This window comes from Sapajus apella, unplaced genomic scaffold (genome assembly GCF_009761245.1).
Source record: "Sapajus apella isolate SASKATOON/1434 unplaced genomic scaffold, GSC_monkey_1.0 scaffold2, whole genome shotgun sequence".
NCBI lineage: Eukaryota > Metazoa > Chordata > Mammalia > Primates > Cebidae > Sapajus > Sapajus apella.
Genome location: NW_022436942.1, coordinates 59,489,581 through 59,516,095, shown reverse-complemented (window position 1 = coordinate 59,516,095; position 26,515 = coordinate 59,489,581). Strand labels below are relative to the sequence as shown.

The 26,515-nt window shown below is 37.0% G+C and overlaps 1 protein-coding gene across 8 annotated transcripts in view; it reads right to left on the bottom strand.

Annotated features, from left to right (window-relative positions):
- ANO4 (anoctamin 4) overlaps positions 1-26,515 on the bottom strand; it is a 398,033-nt gene that overhangs the window by 15,002 nt on the left and 356,516 nt on the right. For all 8 annotated transcript variants that reach the window (XM_032298965.1, XM_032298973.1, XM_032298986.1 and 5 more), the window contains 7 exons: positions 20,237-20,273; positions 17,924-18,035; positions 16,862-16,919; positions 16,625-16,722; positions 14,918-15,060; positions 3,787-3,939; positions 2,637-2,784 (listed from right to left, as the gene is read on the bottom strand). In XM_032298965.1, the coding sequence (XP_032154856.1) occupies positions 2,637-2,784; positions 3,787-3,939; positions 14,918-15,060; positions 16,625-16,722; positions 16,862-16,919; positions 17,924-18,035; positions 20,237-20,273 (749 nt within the window). The remainder of the gene's footprint in view (positions 1-2,636; positions 2,785-3,786; positions 3,940-14,917; positions 15,061-16,624; positions 16,723-16,861; positions 16,920-17,923; positions 18,036-20,236; positions 20,274-26,515) is intronic.

The window sequence follows — 26,515 nt, the reverse complement described above, 5'->3', positions numbered from 1 at the left end:
AGTAGTGCTGTTTGGATGAGGATGCATATCTCTTCCATGTAACTTCAGAGAAGACCACACATTCATTTACAGGTGAGAATTCTGCCATGAAAACCATTCGCCACTTGTTGTTTTCAATCCTTTAATGCATAAGAATGGGATGAGCCAGCAATCACTGTACTATTCCAAAGGCCAATGACTTTCTACACCTTGACAATTCTGCTACTCTATGACTTCAATAATTTCTAAAGCATTTCTAAATTGGAAAAAGAAAAAAAATCTAAAAAGTAATAGAGTGGCCAATGGGGCAGAAAGTAAGATTCATGAAGAAACATACATAAATTTAACTATTTGAATACATAAAAAATGACCAGTGGAATAGAAGATAAAAGATCTATAAATTGAAAGTGGCAGAAGGCTCTTAAGTCAAAGAGAAAAGTTAAAAAAGAAGTAAAATGAAAAGCTCTGAAGAGCCCAATAAAATTGATTTAAGGATGCTATTAGATACATTTTAGTCACCATGGACATTGTTTTAAATCTAATAGTTTGTTAAAATTCTAAAGCTTTGATTCTCTATCAGTTATGCATAAAGGTTTACATTTTATTTTTTGGTTCCCCCTAAAACAAGGTAGATTTCACCATATTTGAATTTGGGAAACAACCAAAAACTATTGGGATGGAAACTCCAGGGAGTTTACGGTTAAGGGACAGCCCCTAGGGCTGTGAGGTGCAGGATGGAGAATGAGTCGAGGCTCTATCTTGATGTTGGGCTCCCAGAGTTACTCAGCCTTGTGATTCTGGATTTAACCTCTTTTAATCTTTTCCTGCTCCTCGAAATGAAGATTATAATGCACATCCCACTCCCCGGGCTGTTTTGAGAATCAAATCTAAAACACATGTGAAAGTGGTTTGAGTGAAGGTATGCTGTTTTAGGCTAAGCCAAGCAGAGACTCTCGATGATAATTGCAATTAGAAAGAAATGCAGTGAAAATGTGGCACATATACACCATGGAATACTATGCAGCCATAAAAAACGATGAGTTTGTGTCCTTTGTAAGGACATGGATGAACCTGGAAACCATCATTCTCAGCAAACTGACACAAGAACAGAAAATCAAACACCACATGTTCTCACTCATAGGTGAGTGTTGAACAATGAGAACACATGGACACAGGGAGGGAAGCAACACACACTGAGATCTGTGTGGGGGGAACTAGGGGAGGGACAGCAGGGGGTGGAGAGTTGGGGAGGGATAACATGGGGAGAAACGCCAGATATAGGTGATGGGGAGGAAGGCAATGTGGTTTACATTGCCATGTATGTACCTATGCAACAATCCTGCATGTTCTTCACATGTACCCCAAAACCTAAAACGCAATAAAATATATATAAAAAAATAAAATAAAATCTATAAATTGCTGCCCCCCCCAAAAAAAGAAGTAACTGGGCAAGATAATGTGTCTTTAAATTTCTCTTAAAATGGGTTGGTATGCTCACTGAAAGTTGCTAGATAATTAGTGTGTCATGGCCACATGCTTACATTAGTCAAAAATTTTATAGAAGCCTTTTCAAATAACTGGATTGTGAGCTTTATGAAATTACTCAATTATCCATGCCTTAGCCCATTTACATAGGATTCATAATGAAGTTGAACCCAGCCCAGGTTTGCATGAGTTTGGTTGATTTGATTTGGTGCCACTTAACTCCTTGGGGTCGATCAATTACAATGGCTGTAGAGGACAAATTATCTGGCTCAGGCTAGTGAACCAGGGCTGCTTGTGTAAGTACACAGCAGCCTATGTAGGGTGATTTCTGGGTTATTAAGAAGACCCTGTGATCCCCAAACATACCTCACTCTGACCTATAGACACCAAAGTCCTAAAATAAGAATTTAATTATTTTGGCTTTAGCCAAACAGGGATTTTAGAAGTACGTTAAGACTTCTTGCAATTTTTCCAAGGTACAGGAATAAAAACTAGGTAATATGTTATAAGTTTGACTAGGCTTTATCTGACCATATATAGAGTGCCCTGGCTTTGCAAACCACTGAGGCAATGCCACAGAATTGATCCCCTCCAGGGAGTTTAGTCTACCCAATTTGCTTCGGGTAATATAGGCATCGGTCAGGTCAATACCCAGGAAAAAATAATTCACTTACTTATTCCACAAATACTTACTGAGGACCTATTGGTACTCAGTACATAGTTCCGGATTTCCTATGTAAGATCTGCAGAGTCTACACATAATGGCACAATGTAAATCAGATTGTAACTTTCCTTTTGCAAACTCATAAAATGACATAACTATATACATATCATACACTACTTTTTTGCTATACATTAGCATATCACATATTTCTAAATTCATAGTGGGCAGAGATTTGGAGATGGGGAAAATGATTAATTGCTACTTTTACATTGGATTCCATCTAAAACCTGTTTGAATTGTATGTCCTCCAACTCTTCAGTAGATGAGGATGTGTTTTCTTTGGCTGAGAGTGTTATTATTTATAATAAATCATAATTCTACCTCTCCTATCACAGGCCTCTCCTTCTGGGTGTGTATCCCATATTCTCCAGTGTAAAGTCTTCTGAGTGTCCAACCTCAAAAAATGGCTAGAAATAGAAATTGCATAATGGTTTTATAGCAAACTTACTTTTGCCCAGCTTCTCCTTGGCCTGCACAAGGTCCATACTTATAAGCATACACCAAGCGAGGGATAAAGTCAGATGTTATTGCTATGACAAATGCATTTGTAATAACAGAGAGAATTCCAATGCCTTCAAGAATTCCATACCAAATTCCTATTCAAATAGAAGTGTTGTATTAGTTCCATACACAAAGCAGAGGTAATAATTATGAAAAAATGAGGGAATTCATTTTTAAAAGTCCTTTTCATAGGTCCTTTCTTCATCTTTCCAAATACTGACTGTTGCAACCAGGAAGAAGGATTTGTCCAAACAACTTGGCACTAACGGAGTTTCTATGGAAGTGTCTACATGTTCGTGATTTAATAGTCAGGATCAGACATGAGGCAGAGAATTCTGGTCAATGATAAAGCTCCAAAACAGCATCTGATAGGATCAGCACAAATAATGTCAAGCCCCACCAGACTGGTAGCTCCTTAAGGGCATGGATAGGGTCCCTTCTGTTCATCTTTGTGGGTGCTGCCCATGACACACTGACCTAGGGTAGGTGCTCACTGAATGTGTGTGTGTTTCATATGGAGGTTAAAAGACTTAATTAGCAAGAACATCCACATGCAATTCTCTTCCACACATATTGGCTGGGTGATTGCTAACCACTGAATGTAGAAATGAATAGAAAAAAGACAGTCTTTGATCTCAGGCAGCTCTCATGAGGACTGCATCTGATTCAATTCAGCATCTCTAGTCAAAGACCAAAGTTCATCTCTGCCCTTAGAAAAACTGGATTATACTTCATGTAAATTGGGCAAACATTTAGGAAAGAACAAATTAAGGCTAAGCAAATGGAAGATCTATTTTAAAAAGGATGTCAGTGATAATAAATCTAAATTTTAGATTCTATAATCTTAAGATAGAAACAATCAAATTGAGAATCTACTTAAGAACAAATCCTCTAGCATTGGAAATTATAAAATTCCAAATAGGCAGCTTTACTTCTTGACTAATATTATTTAAAACTAATATAATTATTCATTGCAAAAATTAGGTGAATTATCTTAAATGGAGACCATAATTAAAAATTTAAAGTTTGCGGGTTTTAAAATTTTATTCACCAGATGGTTAATATTTATTTTAAAAACATACCCAAATCCAACTTACCTATGTCTTTGGCCCTTGAAGCTAAAGGTCTCCTCCACTGTGTGACAAATTTGTAAGCATCAAGTCGAATTTCAATTATGTTATTCAGTAAGGCCAGAAGTGGTGCTAGGGGAAAAGCTGCCACAAAAATAGTTGTGAATCCAAACTGAAGAACTAGGAAAGAAAAAAGGAAAAAGAACAGAGAGTATTGGTTTTCCATTACTATTTTCACAGGGCTCATAATCTGAATATGTGATTGTCTTAAGTCCCATTTTTCCCAAAACAGAAGCACAGGGGACATCTTTTTCAGAAAGATGGCCAGGAAACTGGGAAAATAGGTACTTCCTGGGCCTGGAAGCAATGGAATCCTAGGAGCAATGAGCACGCCTAGGATCCAGATTTTGTTTCCTAAATATCATTCTCTAACAAAAGGAATCAGTGGTTTTTGGAGGAAGGTTTGATTCCAGAGCTATGGTAGGGACAATACAAAAGAAGCCTGGAACATCTTGTGGTGCCAGAAAGGAATGCTCAAAAAATGATGGGGACATGCCAATAGAACACAAAACAAGCTGAAGGCACACCTAATGGCCAAATCTGGAACAATTTGTACAAAAAAAATTAATAATGAAAGCAGGGGATTATGACCCAAGGACTAAGTATCTAAGTCCAGACTGATGTAAATATATACCTACAAAAATAAATAATTGATTAAATAATGTAGATAAGGGATGGCTCTTCATTATGGTAGAATTCTAATTAATCAACATAGGTGAAATTATGAAAATTAAAAAATCACCATTAGTCAAATGTCACAGTAATAATTTTTGTAGGCAAGAAATATCAAAGAATGCTATAATTTTTTTTTTTTTTTTTTTTTTTTTTACAAAACATTTGCTTTTATTAGTACTTCTGCAAAAGCAGCTGCATGAAGTTAACCATATTCTTTGGACTCTTAATAATTATGAACTATTCTTGGTAGATGTCAGATAACTCGAATGTGACAGACAAAGAAGAAAGAGCACAGATCATCTGAAGCATCATTAAATGGGTATTGATAAACAAGTATTAGCAAATAACTTCCATCTTTTCAGTCACTGAAAAGTAAGATTTCGTTGGTATGAAATAATCACTCGTACTAGAAATGTACAAGTACATTAAAGTGGTTTAGGGTGGAGAAAGAGGTACTGGAAAACATGCAGATGAGGATGTCTTTTATTTGCAACAGTATCTTCTGCATGGGAGAAGTTACTCTTGAAAGGCAGGCAGCTTAAGTGGACAGTGTAGGAGAAAGTATATTGAAGAAACTAGGGTATTTATGGATTCTTAAAGTATCTCCTCACGTAATTTTTACTAATTACAAAGGAAAAAACAGTAACTTTTTAGCAGAGAAACCTGAAAAACCTCTTTTGTTTTTTTGTTTTTGAGATGGAATCTCACTCTGTCGCCCAGACTGGAGTGCAGTGGTGCGATCTTGGCTCACTGCAACCTCTGCCTCCCTGGTTCAAGCGATTCTCCTGCCTCAGCCTCTTGAGTATCTGGGATTACAGGCACCCATCACCATGCCCAGCTAGTTTTTATATTTTTAGTAGAGATGGAGTTTCACTGCGTTGGCGAGGTTGGTTTCAAACTCCTGACCTCGTGATTGACCCACCTTGGCCTCCCAAAGTGCTGGGATTACAAGCATGAGCCACCACGCCCAGCCAAAAACACCATTTTAACCAAGTGATCAAAGTTAATACCGCCAGTAGTAAGACATAATGATGTCACACATCCCTGATATGATGCACTCAGGAGGCTATAACATCATTTTTGTGGTATTCTTGCCAAAAATGAATTACCCCAACCCAACCATGCAAACACATGAGACAAACCTGAATTGAAGAAGCTTCTACAAAACTACTGACAGGTACTCTGCAAATGTGTCAAGATCAAAAGCAAAGACAGACTGAGGAATTGTCATAGATTAAAAGAAACTAATGAGACAATACATCTAAGTGAATGTTGCATCTTGGAAGTATTGTGAACAAGAAAAAAGTTATTACTGGGAAAATGCAAAATCAAATAAAGTCTGTAGATTAGACAACAGTATTATATTAATAACTTCTGGTTTTAATAAATATGTAAGATGTTAACATTAGCAAAAGTAAGGTATAGAAACTACTGTTTTCGCAACTTTGCAAAATAAAAATTTTTTAAAAAGGAGGTGGTTTCTGATGCAAAATAGCCAGTCAGCATAACAGAAAATAAAAAAGTTTACTGGGCAACACGGACAAAAAGTATTTGACTGTTTGAATGACTATATGTGTATACATATATGACTGTAAAATAGTAAAAAATATATTTACAAACTTTATTTTAGAAAGTAACAAGAACAAAACAATGACTACACATATATAGCATTTTCTATGTAAGAACAGGCATTGTTCTAATTACTTCATATAAATCAGCTCATTTAATTTTCATGACAACCTTATGTGGTAGGTACTACTATTATCCTCGTTTTACAGGTACAGAAACTGAGGCACAAAGAGGTCAGGTAACTTGCCCAAAATAAGTAACTAAGAAGGGACTCTGGCTGGGTGCAGTGGTTCACACCTGTAATCCCAGCACTTTGGGAGGCCGAGGCAGGTGGATCACGAGGTCAAGAGATAAAGACTATTCTGGCCAACATGGTGAAATCCCATCTCTACTAAAAAACAAAAAATTAGCCAGGCGTGGTGGCACGCACCTATAGTCCCAGCTATTTGGGAGGCTGAGGCAGGAGAACCACTTGAACCCGGGAGGCAGAGGTTGCAGTGAGCCGTGATCGTGCCACTGCACTCCAGCCTAGCAACAGAGTGAGACTCCGTCTCAAAAAAAAAAAAAAAAAGAAGGGACTCTAACCCCCGTGGTGTAGCTACAGAGTTCTGCATATTCCACCTACCTTATCTAGGTGACACTGCCACCTCCAGGTATCCCCTCTCTTTGGTCACATTCACACTCAGTGCTTGTGCTAGGTGGCTCTTTACCCACCAGCAAATGTGGGCATTCCCCTCTGTTTCAACCGTGGATTTATTTTTCTCCTGGCTTCTCTCTTTCCTTGGGTAAGTCCATCTACTCCCATGACTTCACTATTCTCTCTCTGATAAGGGTTCTCAATTCTTTATCTCTAACCCTGACTCTTTTCAGGGAATTTCCAGTTGTCTGCTATGCTACAGAAACAGCACTCCCCAAAACAATCTCTGAATCTCATTCTTGATCCTATTTGTCCTTTTATGTTCCTCCTTCTTTCCTTCCTTCAGAATCAACTTGCATAAAAACCAGGTCTCAACTAGCTTAGTTTTGAGAACCATTAGCCTTTTAGTCCCGACAATTACTCTTCAGAAATATCTCTCATTTCTCCCTCCTCTCCACTTCCCTATTTGAGTTCGACTGTGATTTTCTAACTGGCTTTTTTTGCCTCCAAACTTTCAGCTCCCTTCCCTATTATTCTGCTGTCAGTGTGCCTAAAATGTTGGTTCAAGCCCATCACTCATGTCCCTACACAAAATGTTTCAGTAGGTTCTCACTGTCTACAGAATAAATCCCAAACTTTTCACCATGCCATTTAAGGATCTCAATAAATTGACTACAAGCAAACTTCCAAGCCTCCTGTTCAAATAGACCCCACACAGAAGACTGGTTTCCCAAACAATCCTCTATTCTGGCCACACTAGTCTTCTGATTTTATGGGGATACAGTATATATGCACTTAGTGTTTCTATGACTACTTTGATGAAATTCTATTCTTCCTTCAAGAGTACATACAAATGTACCCTCTTGAGTCTTCCATAACTGTAATTAACTGCTGCCTCCTCTGTAGCTGCCAAAACTCTGCTCACCACCATAAAATTTACTTTGTCTTGATTTTATGGTGTTTTGCCTTTTTCCCCTTTTGCAGTGAACTTAATGAAAGTAGGAATAGCAGCTTCTTTATGTTTCTATTTCCTACATACTCACTAAAGGGGTTTTTGTGTATGGGAAGGACTTGTCCGGTACCAAATAATGCTAGTTCAATGACTGACATATAATCACAATGAAGAAAGGCCAGAACACAAAGAATACCTATCAGGTAGAAATAAAACTGACAGAGATGATTCTTAACAATCACTAACAGTATTAGATGTTACGAACAGAAAAATGCGACTAAAGATTAGTTTTCTAAGGTGGTATTTACAATGGAAATAACTGCAAGTTTAAAAGGAAAATGTATTCAGATCATTGGTAGTTTTTGTTTGTCTGACACTTAATGAGTTTCATTATCTAGTTAAATATTACGGCCTAAAGTCAAACTTGCCAATCATTTTTACATAGCACATGATGCTGGTCTTGAAGTGATTAAATTATGATGCCCATTAATTACTGCTTTTTTTTTTTTTCTTGGGAAGAGACTTGTAGCATAGAGGTAGATTTAAAAAAATTCATTGGGAAAAAACTTTTAAATATTGGAATGCACAAAGAATTATATAACAAACTTCCAAATACCCATGGAAGAGGTAGAATTAACTCTTAATAACATTTTGTCATACCTGCTTCATATCTTTTTACAAATAAAATAAATACTCTATGGATAAAACTGAAGTTCCCTCTATTTTTTGCTCTTGAGTGGTCTCCTCTCCCTTCACAGAAATAATTTCTGACATGAGTTTTGCATGCATCCTTCCAGTTCATTTATACACACACACACACACACACACACACACACACACACACAAACACACACACACACAAACATCCATATATCAATAAATTATTAATAGTGCCTATGTAATGTAAACAATATTTTTGTGCCTAAACTTTACATAATGGTATCATTATTTACAAATTTTTTGCCCTGTTCATAGTACATGATATTTTTGAGATATTATCTTGATCTATATAGATGTAGTTCAGCTTTTAACTGTTTTATATTCTAATATGTAAATATACCTTCTTTTAATTTACTTCTTCTCAGACATTACCTCTTCAATATAACTTTTCCTTGTTTTTATTCCCTTCTGGGACTTCTATTACAAATATTTCAGCCTTTATGGCTGTTTTGCATGTTTCTTACGTTTTCTGCTCTGTTTTTCTACTATTTTCTCTGTGCTTCTGTTTGGATCTTCTTTTTATTGACTTGTGTTCAAGTGCACTAATTCACTGTCTTATGCTGAGTGAATCTGCTAATTTTTTTTTTTTTTTGATACAGAGTTTTGCTCTTGTCGTCCAGCCTGGAGTGCAATGGAGCGATCTCGGCTCACTCTGCCTTCCGGGTTCAAGTGATTCTCCTGCCTCAGCGTCCTAGTAGCTGGGATTAAAGACATATACCACCATGCCCAGCTAATTTTTATATTTTTAGTACAGACAGGGTTTTGCCATGTTGGCCAGGCTGGTCTCAAACTCCTGACCGCAGGTGATCCACCAGCCTTGGCCTACCAAAGTGCTGGGATTACAGGCGTGGGCCACCATGCCTGGCCTCAATCTGCTGTTAAATATATCAAATGAGTTATTAATTCTAGGTTTAAATTTTTAATTCTAGAATTATTTTTTATAGATTTTAATTCTCTTTTAAAAGTCTCCATTTTAAAATTTTTGTGAAGACTTTCTTCTATTTTTATATATAAATTATAGTTATTTGAAAGTCTGTGTGCTAAACGCTATTTCTGAATCATCTCTGGGTCTCCTTTTTCATTTTAATTATTAGTCACATTTTCTTGCCTTTTTGCATACCTAGTAATCTTTTTATTTTATGCCAGACATGGAGAGGGTCTAGATCGAGGGTCAGCTAACTATGGTCTGTGGCCAAATTAGGCCAACCATCTGATTTTGTTTTTTAACCACTTGTGAGCTAAGAATAGTTTTACATTTTAAATGGCTGTAAAAATGTCTACATAATTGCCTTGATTTTGCCATTTGCTCAAAAAGCCAAAATAATTTACTATCTAGGTCTTTAGGAACAAATTTGTGATACTCTGCTCTCAGTGACGTTCTTTTCTACCACAAAGAATTTATCCTGGTGATGTTAAGGCAGATGAGACAGATCACTTAAAGAAACTGGTCACAGATTAAGCTGGGCTAGTGCTGACATAGAGTTTTTGTAAAGCTTATTCCACCTTTGATTTGCTCTTGTTCCTTTGCTGTGATTGAGAAGCTGGTGAGTCCCTATCTCCTTAGCTCTGAAAGGCAATAAGAGGCTCAGTTCTGCCCTTTGAAAGGTTTTAAGGTTAGTTCTTCAGCCTCTTGCCCATCACATCTTCAAAGTGTTGCATTATTAATTACTTTACATAATGATAAAAAGGTCAATTAAATGGTAAGTCAGAATCATACTAACTTGTATGTACATAATAACCCAGTTTCAAAATACATAAAGCAAAAGTTGACAGAACTAAAAGTAGAATAAGATAAATTCACAATCATACTTGGGGATTTCAACACTTCTTTTTTAGTAACTAGTAGATAAGATGCACAACATTTATTAAGGACCTAGAAGATTTGAAAAACACAATTAACCAATCTTGCCTAATTGACATAAAAATGTAGAGCATTATACCAAACAACTAATGGCAGAACATACTTGAAACATTTATCAGCACAGCTGGTATTAAGGAGCATAAGGTAAACCTTAATATAACATATATATTATATCAAAAGTCAAAATAACACAGAGAATATCCTCTGATAACAGTGTAATTAAATTAGAATCAATGGCAGAGCAATATATAGAAAATCTTTAGATGTTTTGATACTAATAAATTCTTTCAAAATGCATAGTCAAAAATAAATTACAAGGGAAATGGAAACGTCTTGCTAATGAAATACAACATATGAAAACTTGTGGGACACAGCTAAAGCAGTATTCATAGAGAACATTATAGCTCTGAATGCCTATATTAGAAAAAAAGAAAAGGTGAAAATCAGCATCTTGAGATGTTGAGAAAAAAGTAAAATTAGGCCCAAAGGAAGTAAAGGAAGGAAATAAAGATAAGAACAGAAATGAATGAGCTAGAAGGCAAATATATGGTGGAGAAAAATCAACAAAGCCCAAAGTTAGTTTTTCTTTTGAAAAGTTAATAAACCTTTAAGGCAGGCTGTTTTAAAAAGGGATAAAAGCACAAACTATGAAATTATAAGTGAAAAAAAGGTCACCACTATACACCCTAGATACATAAAAAGTTAAGGAGATATATAAACAACTTCATGCTACTAAGTTTGAAAACTTAGATGAAATGAACAAATCTCTTGAAAAAATACACAACTAAAAAACAGCTTATGAAAACAGATGTTAGAAGTAATAAAAGCTGAAATAGTCCTATGTCTATTAAGTAAAATAAATTTATAATTAAAGTTATTCTAATAAAAAAATTTCAGGTCTTGCTGCTTCACTGTAAATTCTTCCAAGTATCTAAGTAATAAATAATAGTGATCTTATGCAAAACTGTTTAAGAGAAAAGGAAAAAACATTACTCAATTATTTTAAAGAGCCATCATAAAAATGACACCAAAATGTGAATGAAACATTACAAGAAAGAAAAACAACACTATAATATCTTCCATGAATTTATATATAAATATCATAAACAAAATATTAGCAAACTGAACTTGGTAATTTAAAAAAATGCATTATGACCCAAGTATGCATTTTTTCCAAGTTTGCTAGGTTAGTTTAACAACTTTAACAGCAAAAAATAATCAGTGAAATCCACATCAGTAAAATTAAAAAAAATTGCATAATCATTTCAAGAGGTTCAGAAAAATGGCATGATATTATGTAATAGCTAGTCATGATAATAACTTTCAGCAGCGTAGGGATATATAAAAACTTCTTTAAGGAAACAATAAAAAGTATGTACAAAACAATATAGGTAGCACCACACTTAATGGTCACATATTGAACACTTTTACCCTCAGGTCAGAAACAATGATGTCCAATATCACCAATTGTACCTGGCATTTTATAAAAGGTCTTGGTGCATTTAGGCAAGAACAACAAAAATATATATAATGACTAGAAAGGAAAATGTCAAGTTATCATTATATGTTGATGATACAATTACGTATATACAGGTAGAAAATCTCAAGAAATATATAAGCAACTCTAATTGATACTAGATGTTAGCAAGTTCGCATGATAAGCAAATATACAAAACAATAATATTTCCATATATTAATATTAGCAATAAAACATTAGAAAATATAACAATAAAAACATCATTTACAGTTGCACGAAGATTCCTAAGATGCCTAGAAATAACTCCAAGTTTTACAAAACCTATATACCAAAACCTACAAAAAGTATTGCTGAGAAAAATGTAAAAGACATAAATAAATGCAGAGATATACCATTTTCATGGATTGGGAAAATATGTATCTTCAAATTGATATAAGAGTTCAATTTAATCCCATCTAATATGTAAGATTTTTATGCAAATTAGAAATCTGATTCTAAAACTTATGTGGCAACAATTTTGAAGAAAAAAACTGAAATTTCTTTTCATTTAAAGGCACCATTGAGAGAATGAGAAGTCAAGCCACCAACTGAGAAATGATATTTGATTTGCAACATCTATATCTGACTAATGATTGATATCCAGAATATGTAAATACCAAATCACTAAGAAAAATACAGATACCCCCACTAAAACACGGGCTTGAATGTCAATTCACAAGAGTTTATCCAAATGACTACAAGCATATGAAAAGGTGTTCCACATTATTAGTTATCATAAAATTTCAAGTTAAAATCATGATGAGATACTGCTGCATACCAACCCAAATGGCTAAAACAAAAACACATGTTTTAGTAAGTATGTGGAATAACTGGAGCTGTTCTATTATTAGCCAGAGTGTAAACTAGCACAGCCCAGTTTTAAAGACTGTTTTCAAGTGTTAATTAAAGACAAACAAATGCACATCTATGGCCTACTAACTCCACTCCCATGTAAATTCTTAATAAAAAACATCTACATATGTTAATCAAAACACATGTACAAAAATATTGATAAAAGTATTATTTATAGGATCCTAAATCTGGAAACAACACAAGTGTCTATCACCAGTAGAATGGATGGATAAATAAATAATACATTCTGATTCAGAAGCCTAGAAGATCTGCCAACTACATAATAGCTCATCTATTGGCACACTGATGCCTTCACTTCTACAAGTAAATTTGCCTTTTTTTTCCTGACTCAAGCTTGGCAGAGGCTTTGCTTTTATTAAAATGCAGTTAACCTAGCACGTTATTTTTTAGAGTGTTCAGGAGTACATTTCATGATATGTGGAGGGTTAAGGGGTTGATGGTGGCATGAGGGTCTGTGTGTTGTGTCAGGGTAGCAGGGGACAAAGTTGGGGCTTATCTGGGAGTGGAAATGCAAAACAAAACAACAAAAACAAAAACCAATCCAGATGACTAAGGAAAGATGAGGGTTGGTATCAAAGACAAACTGCCTGTTTCATAATTTGGCTTCTGGTCTACATTCTAGGAATACTGTACAGCACTGAAATGAAGTTCTACTGCCTGTAGCAATAAGGGAGAATGTTAGAAACATGACATCAAGCGAAAGAAGTCAACTACAAAAGAGTATGTACTCTACAGTTTCATTTAAATGGAGAATAACAAAGGTAAAGCTAATCTATGGTATTAGAAGTCAGGAAAGTGGTTAGAGAGGGTGTTATCAATGAGGGAGGGGACAAAGGAGCCTTCTTTGATGTTGATAATATTCTACTTCTTGATCTACCTCACTGGATAGCAACATTTTCCTATAAAGAACCAGAAAGTAAATATTTCCGGCTTTGCAGACCAGACACTCTCTGACACAACTAACCAAGTCTACTGCTGCAGTGCAAAAGCAGCCATAGTTAATATGTAAATACATGGGAGTTGCTATGTTCCAATAAAAAACTTTATTTACAAAAACAGACAGTGGATTGAATTTGACCTGCAGGCAATAGTTTGCCAACCTCTCATCTACATAGATTTGGTTACATTTGTGTGTAAATTTGCAAAAATTCATTGATCCCTACACTTATGTATACTTTTTCACTATAATACTTCAGTGAATACATTTTAAAGTATATAACAAAGTAGGGAAGTCATTAAGAAAATAGCAAAAACAAAGAACAGACATGAGCAGTTAGATTTCATCAGTGTGCTTGTGATGCTTCTGAGATTTGTTTTGTGCTGCAAAGGTACTTCAGTATTTGGAGTACTGCCAAATGCTAGCCACATAAAAGGTTCTTTTTAAGCACTCAATATAGCAACATTATTGTTCATTGTCTTCTTTATGGGAGAAGAATCCATTAAGGGATCTCAAAGTGGTTAGTTCTCTTAATGAATTCTCTTTATTTTTATTTTTAATGTCCAAATTGATTTCTTCTCCAGGTTATATCATTCTGCCATTCTATAGTTGAAACTCTAAAGACATAAGTAGATACTTAGAACATAAGCAATTTCAGAAACATTAAACATCAATTCTACTACTCCTTTAAATTTCAAATTTACCCAGAAAGAACTGCTGCCTTTAGAAGAAATGGATCTTGCCCAGCCCTTCCCTCATTTCCACTCCTATGTTAGAGCTTCAAATTAAAGGAAATATATACATGTTCAACTTAATAATGAAGGAGAATATATAACATACTTAATTTATTTTATTTGCCTTTCCCTCCAGAAGACAAAAAGAATAAGAGAATAATAATGATATAAGTAACATGTACCAAGTACATACTGAGCCAGGCATTGCTCTAAGTCATGTTCACACATTAACTTATTTAGTCCACACAAAGACTCTATGAAATATTTCCTTTTATTATTATTCCCACTTTAGAGATGAGGAAACTGAGACAAAGAGAGATTAAATAATTGCCCAAGGTTTCGAAGTTAATAAATGATAGGGCTGGGATTCAAACCCAGATAACTTATTTCCAAAGCCCATGGTCTTAGATATGCGTTAAGAGAAATAGCTATGGTTTGGTTCTAGAGAAATTTGGTTCCTTAAATGTAAGTATAGCATAGTGTAAGCAGGACATGGCTTCCTCTCTGTTTGGCTTAGGAATCCCTATGCACTGATGGGCTTGATGATAATGGGTATATGTTTAGTTGAATATATCTGGAGATCTAAAATTTACAATTAATAAGATAAAGTAGAATATTCCATACTCATTTCTAAGTATTCATCGAAGAGTCCATAGGCATTCATCGGCTGAAGGTTGTAGTCCTTTTCCCATTGTGGGAAGCTTATTTTCCTTTCAGGTCCATGTTCTTGTCGTACTTTTCTTCTAGTCCACCAATTCTGAATTAACCTAGGCAAAAAGATCAATTTCTTACAAAAAAAAGTAATTAAATACTGCATGCACATTCTTCACATTCTTACTTATAAGTGGAAGCTAACCACTGGGTACATGTGGACATTAAGATGAGAACAACAGACACTGGGGACTACTAGAACTTATTTTAATCACTCATGAAACTGTCTCATGTTGGGCATTGCCTATGAGGGTTGAATAGAGGACTGAGAACATCTATAAATGGATACCCCAATACAAAGGCAACGCCAAGATATCTTGAGGAATAGCTGGCTTAAGTGGCTTAATTTAGGATCCTTGAGCAGTCTTGCCACATGAGTGCTGAGCTGCATACTCTGATGTCAGGGGCCTAAAGATCTGCAAACCCATAAAATGTTTCCTCTCTTGGTACATGGATGCCTGCATGAATGGACTTGTTCACTTTTGGCTTGAGGTCTCCACAGGGGCTCTGACTCCTAGTAAAATGCATCTGGTATTGGTGAGGTTAGCATGTGAACCCATCGCAGTGTTCAGGAGTGCAGTTTGTAATATGAGAAAGCATTGAGAAAAATGGGAGTGTGGAGGCAGGTTTGTGTTCCATGCAGGACAAGGAAAAAGTTGAAGGATATCTAGGAGTAGAAGTTCCAAAAAATAAAACACATGGGAAATGAAGCAAATAAAGGGATGAATATCAAAGACAAACTGCCTACTTCACAGTTTTGCTCTATGTCCACATTACTAGAAGATAAAATATAATTCCCTTGATGTCTGTGACATTTTAATTGTGATTTAAATCTTAAAGGAGAATATAAGGCTGATAATTTTTGTTTTATGTTTTATTTTTAAAAAGTTTTATGGGAAACATCAAATACTTGGAATAAGATTTCTAAAAATAAATCTAAGAATAGAAAATTACTGGCTTTGGTTCTGACAGAGAGCTAAGAAAAGACTTTCTGAAGTGAACCAAGTTCCCACTAATTGTTTTGGCTGAGTGGTCCTCCCTGAAACCTTGAGTTTTCTATATCTCTACAGAGACATTGAGCCGACATGAACCAATAGGTGTGGAATTAAAGCAGAAATATAAGCATTGTTGATTTATGTCCCCATTAAAACTTAACTGACCAGAACTGAGCAAACACAGCAGAATTCAAGGTTATCCTTAAGAAGTTGATGCAAGTTTTTGCTCATTGTCATTGATATTTTATCACTAGGTTCACCACAGGGATAGGAGAGTGGAGAAGTTGTTAAGGTGTCATACATAGCTAAGGACTTGCAATGCTGGAGCCCAAAAAGTCGGAGGTATCAATTAAAGCAGCTCACAAGCAAGTATTCAATATTTAGGGGCCAATAGAGGCTCCTTAAAGAATATTCACTTTTGTTCATGCAAACCATGCTAAATCTCCCAGAAGAGCCAATGTTCATGATTTTCATGACTGCCTTTGGATGTCTAAATGTGAACACTTAGTTCCAGGTGCACACACTGGCTTAATCGCTGAGTCTGCATTGCTTATCTTACTTGCCACACCTAGAAAAGCCAATAGCAGCAATGTTGCCTCTCAATTATTGATACTAAGGTACTTACGGGTAGCCAAGTTCCATGAAATTATTCCAGGTCTGCTTTAGCACCATTATAATACCCATTTGCATACACAGATCAATAAGGCATCCACTAGGGTGGCACTGCAAGGTAAGCAAACACAGAAATTCCAGAATCAATGGAGAGGAAGAAAGGGTGTCTGGTTTCTAATCTACACAAAGTTGCCCTACGGCTGTTTAATGCAAGTCTGTTGGAAACAAGGAATGATGGGAGAATACAGACCTCTTCTAGTCTCCACCTGTTTATCAGCCTCAAGTAGGCACCTGGGTGTCCTGTGAATCTTCAACATACAGAGAAAAACAAGCCATTAGCACTCTAGGTCTAAGCTTTCAGTGAATATCACATTTAGTTTAACATATCCTCCAATGTGAGTGACTGCTACAACAAGCATCAGGTCTGGAAGAATTAGGAAACCCTCCAGATCTGTCATAACTACAGCTTCTGGGATTCTCCAGGGAATATTTCTCTCTGGCCTTTCTGTGGGGCTGCCTAACACAGAAGCCAGTTCTTGCTGCTTGCTGTGGACTTTTAACATTTTCTGCTGAATGTCAAGTGCTCTGGCCTGTGTAAGCAGAAGTTTTACTCTTGGATTTAAACACATTTGACCTTTCTGAGTCCTAGTCATGCTGTCAACAACGTTATTAAACTATTTGCCTAGAATTTTGTGCTGTTGGAAGAGCTAGAAGTGAAGGAGAGACTGCTTGTAGTGATCTCACCAATACCCTATGCCTGGCCCTGTCCGAGTTCCCATCTCCTCTGAAATGCCTCAGATGTAAGGGGATTCATGCAACACTAACACTAACAGGGAATCCTTCCCAATCCTCATAACTGCTGGATTTAAAAATTACCCAGCATCTGCTGGCATCCTGTTTCTGCCCACTTTCCTGTCAAGATGTCCTTTCCCCTTCAGTGAAGTCAGAAATCCAGGACATGCTGCAGCCCCCTCCCCATTTTGCCACCTGCTGTCATAGGTGTGAAAGCTAGGGGCCTGAGTCAGGTGCAGACAGAGGCCAGAAGTTTTCAATGCATCATTCACATGCACAAACTATTTTCCTCTGCTTATCTTAGCAGCAAAAGGTACAAAGGCAGTTTTGAGTGGAGATGATTTCCCTGGGATGCCAGGTGGTTTTGAGATTTGGGAAGGGAAGGCAGGAGGATGCTCTTCTCTTTTTACACTTTGCATAAATCACCCTAAGGAAGGGGCTTCTCTGTCCCCATGAGTCAGTGACCACTAAGTGTTCCGTTCTCAGCTTAGGGAAGTGTGCAGGGGGGTCAGGTTCTTACCTTCCAAGGAAGAATGCGATGTAAAATGTGGAGCTGTTCAGATTGACAAACTGAAAAAGAAACATTTTCAGGGTGAAGCTGTTCTCCCACTCAGACTCTGTGCGAGGCTGTTCTGTGGACAAAAGGTGAACAGAGTTTGAGAGGCTGAATCTCATCCCCTCTCAACTCCCTCTCTTCCCTTCCCAACACATGCAGGGTGGGAGCACAGGAGTCCTGAGGAGGCTGCAGGAGGCTCCAGTTTACCCACGGACGGTGTGTGATGGAACAGACCACCCATAGGATCCTCAAGCTTACAGGCCAGACCCAACAAGGGTCTCATGAGAAGTGGCTATGGACGAATCTGAGAGGATTGAATACCTAGACTGTTCCACTCTTATAGAATATCCAGAGAGCCAGCAGCAGAGACAGACAGGCTGTGGAGGCCTCAGTTCCGGTCCTGGCTGTTTTCAGTAGCCTTTTCTTTTCCTCTTAGTCTATGCAGGTTTAGTTCCTACCAGCTCCAAATAGCTCCTTGGTCTCAACTTCTAGTTCTCATATTATACCAGCCTACTGCTTAGGAGGGAGACAAATCCCTATCATAGAATGCTAAGAGCATGACTCCTTTGCCTTTACCCTCACCCACCATTTTCCATTCTCATGGACAAATACCAAGGAGGTGACGTCGTCTTTAGAGCTTTTACTGCATATCACCATCTGCCTTATAATGTCCTGACCTCAGTCAGGGACCAAGTCTCATCTCCATATATTTCAACCTCCATAAAGCAAATGGTCTCTGGACATAATGGCATGAACCAAAATGTAGATCCATTTGCCCTTAAGATCAAACCTCCAGCTAGAAATCTCATGTCAAATGCACTTATCCAATCACAGGAGCTGCATTCTAAGAGCTGGCAATGTCTAAAAAAAGGTATGTAATACAATAGCATTTTGTCTGTTTCCACATTCCCTGAGCTTCTAATTTCTCATTTAATGCTTCACTTAATCAATTCATTTTCCATGAATTATAACTCAAAATGCGTTCTGGGAGTATATCTGAGAAGGGAAGGGAGAATGAAAGAGAATCTGATTTAAAATGGTTTAAATGTCAGCTTTAGGACTTGTTGAGAGCCATAAAGACACAGGATCCCTAAAGGGTTTCACTTCCGCTACTGAACTCCTTGTTACATGGAAAGGTCTCCTGGGTTGCCAGCTAGGTTCCCAGGTATCCCCACCATGGATGGACCAGAACTGTATCTCCACTGGCATTTTTGCTAGCCTGGATCAAGGTACCACAGGGTACATTGTCTACCGATGTGCAGTTATCTATTCCATGGACATAAGCCTCTTTCTATCTTTTTGGGCAAGAACTGGTGGTGATGGAAGATTTCAATGACATTCAAAGAGATAAAGTAAAGTGCCTAGCTCTGTATCCAGCACATAGAAAGGTTCAATAAATGCTATCTATGATCATAACGATGATTAAAATTAAGAACACTTTTGTGAGGTTTTTTTTCTCCTCTGGAAGGCATTAAAGCGAGTTATGGGTGGGAGCATGTAATTTTCTCAAACTGCATAGAGCATAATGACCAATACTTTGTCAATAAAATCGGGACAATTTCTTTGTCTTGAAAATGTGATAAATGTACAAGTTATTGCTGGCTACCAGATTGTTCTGGAGTGCAGTGGCATGATCATGGCTCACTGTAGCCTCCACTTCCTGGGCTCAGGCAATCCTCCTGCCTCAGCCTCCGGAGTAGCTGGCACTACAGGTACATGCCACTATGCCTGGCTAATTTTTAAATGTTTTTGTAGGGACAGGGTCTTGTTATTTTATCCAGACTGGTCTTGAACTCCTGGGCTCAAGCAGTTCTCCTGACAAGGCTTCCCAAAGTGTTGGGATTACAGATGTAAGCCACCATGCCTGGCCTCCCAGTATTCAAAGAAACTAACTCTGGTGTCAGTTTATATACCATGAAAACTTGATACGTTTTTGATTAAACAAAAATGATAGGCAATAGCAAATGAACACTTTCTTAAGTTACGCTGGATACTTTATACAAATGTACTCTTGTGATGCTATTTTTTTTTGCAGGAAGAGAAAATCTACTTTAAATTACATTAGTTCATGACATCATGTTTGTGACAGATTTTAAAGCTTTATATAGAAAAATTACCACACATATTTAAATTATTCTGTTGAAGGCAAAGAAAAAAATTGTATGAATTTTAAAATAAAGGGAATATTTCTTTCCAGCAGTGTTAGAGAAAGGAATCTTTGAAACATACTTTCCAGACCACAGTACAGTGCTGTGAAATAAAAAGGATTCCACTTACCTAAATTCGTCAAAAGTAGCGCAACCTTTTCATAGAGCTGTAAAATAAATTTCATGTATTTAATAAACCAACTGCAGGTGTTATAAAATCTATAACCACAAAGGAAATAGGTAATCAAATCATGAGTAAAAATAATTTTATTAAGCATCCATTGCTCAACCAATGAAAACACTGTGTATAGAAATCTCAGACTCTTAGAGTCTGTTGGTAATGGAGATTCATGTAATTTTCAGGGCAAGAAAGAAATGTACAAGGTCCTATCTCTTTATAAAATATCACTTCTTATTTTGGGGTGAATAATTTTATGGCAACAAGGCTAGCTACTTATTCATTACCAGCTTTCTCGGCAATGCTGCACAGTCGTAATATTGCTGAGTCTCTGGATCCTGAATATAAAATCTCTAAGCCTGCTTCTGATGGTAAGATTCTGCAATCCTATTGTTTATGGACTGCTGTAAACTCTAGATTACAGCATTCATAAACACTGAAGTGATTAAACATTACTGGAAATTCCCAGAGCTTATGGTACTCCACTTTTCCGTTAGTGGACCAGATGCCTCCTTAACTCACCCATCCTTAACTCACCCAGCCATCTGGTCAATAGATGGCTCTGAGGGTGAGGTGTATGTATGCATGTGTGTGTGTGGGTGTGTTTGTGTGTGCGTGTGTGTATTGAAGAGCAGAGAGTATAGTCTAGGGTAAATCCAGCTCTAGGAGATTCCCCAGAGTGGGTATAATTGAAAGATCAAGTGCTGTTTCTAAAACAAAAGATGATAACTGAAAATGAAAGGGAAAAGTAGTTTAATAGACTGGAACAATAGGAAGATTAAGAGCACATTTAGATTAAAGTAGTGAAAATGAAAACACACTGGTTAAAATTGCCAGGCTGGAATTACAGCTTGACCATCCAGCAAGCTGCGGGACTTGGGGAAGTTCCTTATCTCTTCATCAGACCAGTGTTTTCTTTGTATGTGGGTGGGATGGATATTGAACTCACTGACCTTACTGTCCTTCTTAATTTTTGAATTCTCTTATCTGAGATTTCTGTTAATTACAGAAATAAACAACATACTCTGTATTACTTCAAACTTTCAGCAACGACTATGGTTTGCTACATTCGTTATATTAATACGGTGATAGAACCAAATCTTGTGTCTAGAAATCTCAGACTCTTGGAGTCCAATGACTATGGAGATTGGTGTCATTTTCAATAAGAAACCCTTGTGGTATAGATTAGTCATACCCATTTGATCATAAAAATAAAATCCTAGTAAACAACAGATCAGAACAAATGTTCTAATCCAATATATTTTAATATTACAATGTATTACAAAGGCACTATAACATTAAAATTATTTAATTATGTAATTATCAGGCAAAATTAGATTTGACTGGTGAGACAACCTTTCTCAAAAATACAATTCTTGATTAACTGGTTCATTTTATTTATTTATTTTTGAGACAAAGTTTTGCTCTTGTCACCCAGTCTGAAGTGCAATCACGCAATCTCGGCTCACTGCAACCTCCCGGGTTCAAGCTATTCTCCTGTCTCAGCTACTGGAGTAGCTGGGATTACAGGTGTGCGCCACCATGCCCAGCTAATTTTTGTATTTTTAGTAGAGACAGGGTTTCACCATGTTGGCCAGGCTGTTCTGGACCTCCTGACCTCAGGTAATCCACCCACCTCAGCCTCCCAAAGTGCTGGGATTACAGGTGTGAGTCACCTCGCCTGGCCTATCTTTTATATCTTTCACAATGACGTATACTTGTCACAGTACCTCACTTTGCACACTTGTCTAAAAGGCCCTCAGAGCTGAGGATATGTGTTTGTTACATGGGTATAAAATTCCATGAAAACATTGGAATTTTAAAAAAAGAAACAACATAGGAGTCAACAAACGATTAATATGAACCTTTTGAAAAATAAGGTAAAGCATACGGGGACACAGTAGGGATCCATGGCTTCTGTGACTACTCCTTGTACATGTTGAAGATATAAGGATATGGGCTGTGAGACTTTGGACAGGACACAGGAGGGAAGGGTACACACACAGAGGGACTCACGGCTGCTCAGGGCTCTCCACATGAGAGGTTTCTGGAAAATGTCTGATTTCTCATTAGGTGGTTGAGAGAGAAACCACAGAAAGTTTGTTCTGCTAAAAGCAGTGGGAAATCTGTTTCTAAACTAGATGATGCAAATTCTGATTGTGAATATCTGTAACCAGCAGAAAGCTTTCTGATCTTACAGATATGTCCAAAAGGAAGCTATGTGTACTTCTGCTTTTATCTTGTCAGTCTGATCAACGAATGTGGACTTGCTCTGAGGCAACCTATATTTTCTGGTTTACTATTTTTGGAAGATGAAATGTATTTTTCACTGTTTACAGTAAAATTAAATATATGATTCATATTGACATGGCTAGATAAAAAGGATGATAATATTCAGGACATAGGCATAGGCAAGGATTTCATGACTAAAACACCAAAAGCATTGGCAACAAAAGCCAAAACAGACAAATGGGACCTAATTAAATTCCAGAGCTTCTGCACGGCAAAGGAAACAATCATCAGAGTGAACCAGCAACCAACAGAATGTGAAAAAGTTTTTGCATTCTACCCATCTGACAAAGGGCTAATACCCAGAGTCCACAAAGAACTAAAACAGATTTACAAGAAAAGAACAAACAAATCCATCCAAAAGTGGGAGAAGGATATGAACAGACACTTTTCAAAAGAAGACATATATGAGGCCAACAAACATATGAAAAAATGCTCATCATCACTGATTATTAGAGAAATGCAAATCAAAAGCACATTGAGATACCACCTCACGCCAGTTAGAATGGCAATCATTAAAAACTCTGGAGACAGCAGATGCTGGAGAGGATGTGGAGAAATAGGAACACTTTTACACTGTTGGTGGGAGTGTAAACTAGTTCAACCATTGTGGAAGACAGTGTGGCACTTTCTCAGGGACCTAGAAATAGAAATTCCATTTGACCCAGCAATCCCATTACTGGGTATATATCCAAAGGATTATAAATCATTCTATTATAAAGACACATGCACATGCATGTTCATTGTGGCACTGTTTACAATAGCAAAGACCTGGAACTAACCCAAATGCCCATCGATGATAGACTGGACAAGGAAAATGTGGCACATATACACCATGGAATACTATGCAGCCATAAAAAACAATGAGTTCGTGTCCTTCACAGGGACATGGATGAATCTGGAAACCATCATTCTCAGCAAACTGACACAAGAACAGAAAATCAAACACTGCATGTTTTCACTCATAGGCAGGTGTTGAACAATGAGAACACATGGATACAGGGAGGGGAGCATCACACACTGGGGTCTGTTGTTGGGGGCCGAGGGAGGGACAACAGGGGAGTGGGGAGGTCAGGGAGAGATAATATGGGGAGAAATGCCAGATGTAGGTGATGGGGGGATGGAGGCAGCAAACCACATTGCCATATGTGTACTATGCAACAATCCTGCCTGATCTGCACGTGTACCCCAGTACCTAAAGAACAATTAAAAAAAAAAACAGCAAAATAGACAGGCTTGGGTCTTTTAAAGAAAGAAATAATTTTGGGGAAACGTAGTTATTGGAAGATATTTGTGTTAGAATCTCTACATGAATTGGTTACATACTCAGAGAAGTTATCAAATAATTTGGGAACATTTATTTTCACTCTGTGATAAAAATCCATGTTGGTATATACTCAGAATAAAAAAACCAACTACATTTAGAACTGTACGACAAATAAATTATAAACAGTTTATAGGTAGAAAAAAACGGATGTAATAACTTTTTAGTCTCTTCCTGGGATCTATCCTTTGTTGGCCTATTTAGCTTGCAACCACCATATTGGGACATTCTTTGGTCACTAGTGAAGCAGAACAGAATTGAGACAATATGATCAGGAACAAGAAATTCCATCCTATTCACTTCAATTCACTCTATCTTTGAAATATGTATTTTTCAGGACATGGAATAAAATATAAACTACTAAGTGCCCCTTAACCAGCGATTAAGAGGAATAATATTTCTTTAGGACCTAAGGACTTTTGTAAAATAATGTAAATTTTATTTTAAAAGTCCTACTATATAAAAGTAAACACATATCATCAAACCTGTCAGAAACTTGGCATCTGATAAAGAGCTCCTTCTTTAGTTAGCACTGGACAAATCTAGCAAACAGTCAGAAATGGGATAAGTGATTTATAAGAATTATATTATTTAAAAATCAGGGTCTTTAATATAATCTAGCTCTCAGGGTTTTTATATTTAGTTAATAAAAAGTATTAATAATTAATGTCTAAATACTGATTATGTTTGGAAGAAAAGTATGGTCAACATTTTAAGTAGTTGAAAACAACAGACAGCTATAGAAAATATACATTGGCTTGTAATCCCAGCACTTTGGGAGGCTGAGGTGGGCAGATCACGAGGTCAAGAGATTGAGACCATCCTGGCCAGCATAGTGACACCCCGTCTCTACTAAAATATAAGAATTAGCTAGGCGTGGTGGCGTGTGTCTGTAGTCCCAGCTACTCGGGAGGCTGAGGCAGGAGAACTGTTTGAACCCAGGAGGCGGAGGTTGCAGTGAGCTGAGATCATGCCACTGCACTCCAGCCTGGTGCCTGGCAACAGAGCAAGACTCTGTCTCAAAAAAAAAAAAAAAATCTACATCGGGTCATGATAATGTCTCACATTGAGTTATTTCAGAAACCACTTGAGAGTTTACTTCTGAATTGGTCAAAGCTATATTACAACCATTAGTCTTTCATCCTTTATGCTGATGTTTGCTTTAGAAGGACTTAAATTTTTTTTTAGATATTCTGATGAAACCGTTCCAACTATATTACACATTTGGTTGCCCTCATAATGGAACCTGGGAAGCTTCAGGGCACAGGACAGGAGTGTAAATGTGTGTGCAGGAATGAGATGTCATCAGGGATAGCTGAGGAGGGTAAGGTAACTGGCGCCTGCACAGAGAGGTCCTGGCTGATGCTGCTTTTAGAGTTCTTATGTACACTTTTTCTTTTCTTTCCTCCTCTTTGCTATGGCTTGTCATTCCCTGTTCTCATCAGTATTCTTGCCTTAGCAACCTTATGTTATTCTAGTTTGACGTTGGCTGGAAATCAGAGTACCAAAGATGTTCATGTTATATCTAAAATAAATGAAAAACCATGAGGGCATCCCTAAGAATAGTATGTGTTAGCTTTAGAGTGTGAACTCTACCTCATCCGTGTTGGCTAGTTTGAAACACTCTGGGAGATAAAGGTGTAAAACACCGAGCAGCCTAGCTCCCAGCATATAGCAGGTGCTTTGTAACATCAGAACTGTGTCCTTTGGCCACTCCCTATGCTCTCGTCTTCATTTTGAGTTTGTTTACTTCCTCTTTTCTTGGCTGTGTCTTGAAGTACAGATTGTTGGATCAATGATTTCCAGTTAAAATGAAGTGTTTTACTCTGACAACACTGGCACCTGCTCGAAACATATGGGCAAGTGTGTATTTACGGATTCACTTCCTGTACATAGGCATTTATTTCTTAAGAATACGTATAAATTAAATTTTAAGACACTGGAGGAAAGAGATGATAACAATACAGTAGGCATTAATTCACTGCATCAAAATGACATACAGATCGTTTCACCTATGGTTGTTTGATTAATTTCACTAGGAATCAGTCTCCACCAACAATGTATATTCACAATTAACACTGAGACTGAGTCGTGATGGAGAGTCAAAATGGGGAGATACAGGGAGTGCTAACCATCTACTTTCAACTTCCACGTGCTCAGCTGTCATACAAACATCACATCAAAATGATCAGCAGCTGCCCTTTTTTTTTTTACTTCTGAGTTTTGAAACTTTTTTTCCCTAAAAGAATAAAGATATTTTATATATTTTACTACTAATGAGCTACCTGCATTTAATTAGCTCGGTGATTACTAGTTCACTTAGGAATCATAAATTAAGTTCTTTGTTATTGGGTAAGTTGAATTCTCTCAGGAATCACTCAAGGTTTATAGGTTATGGAATTCAGAATTGCTTAAAGAACTAGAAATGACAAGCTAAATAGATAAAACTTTATGGATAATAGTATTAATTAGTTGGCCTTTGGAAAATCCTTTTCTAATGATGTAAGCATTTCAGCATTATGGCCCAGATTTAAAATTCCGTATAAATAGGGACAGGAGAACTATAAGTAACTGAACATCTACTCCAAGCCTAACTAGCGTGCTTGGCACTCTGTGTA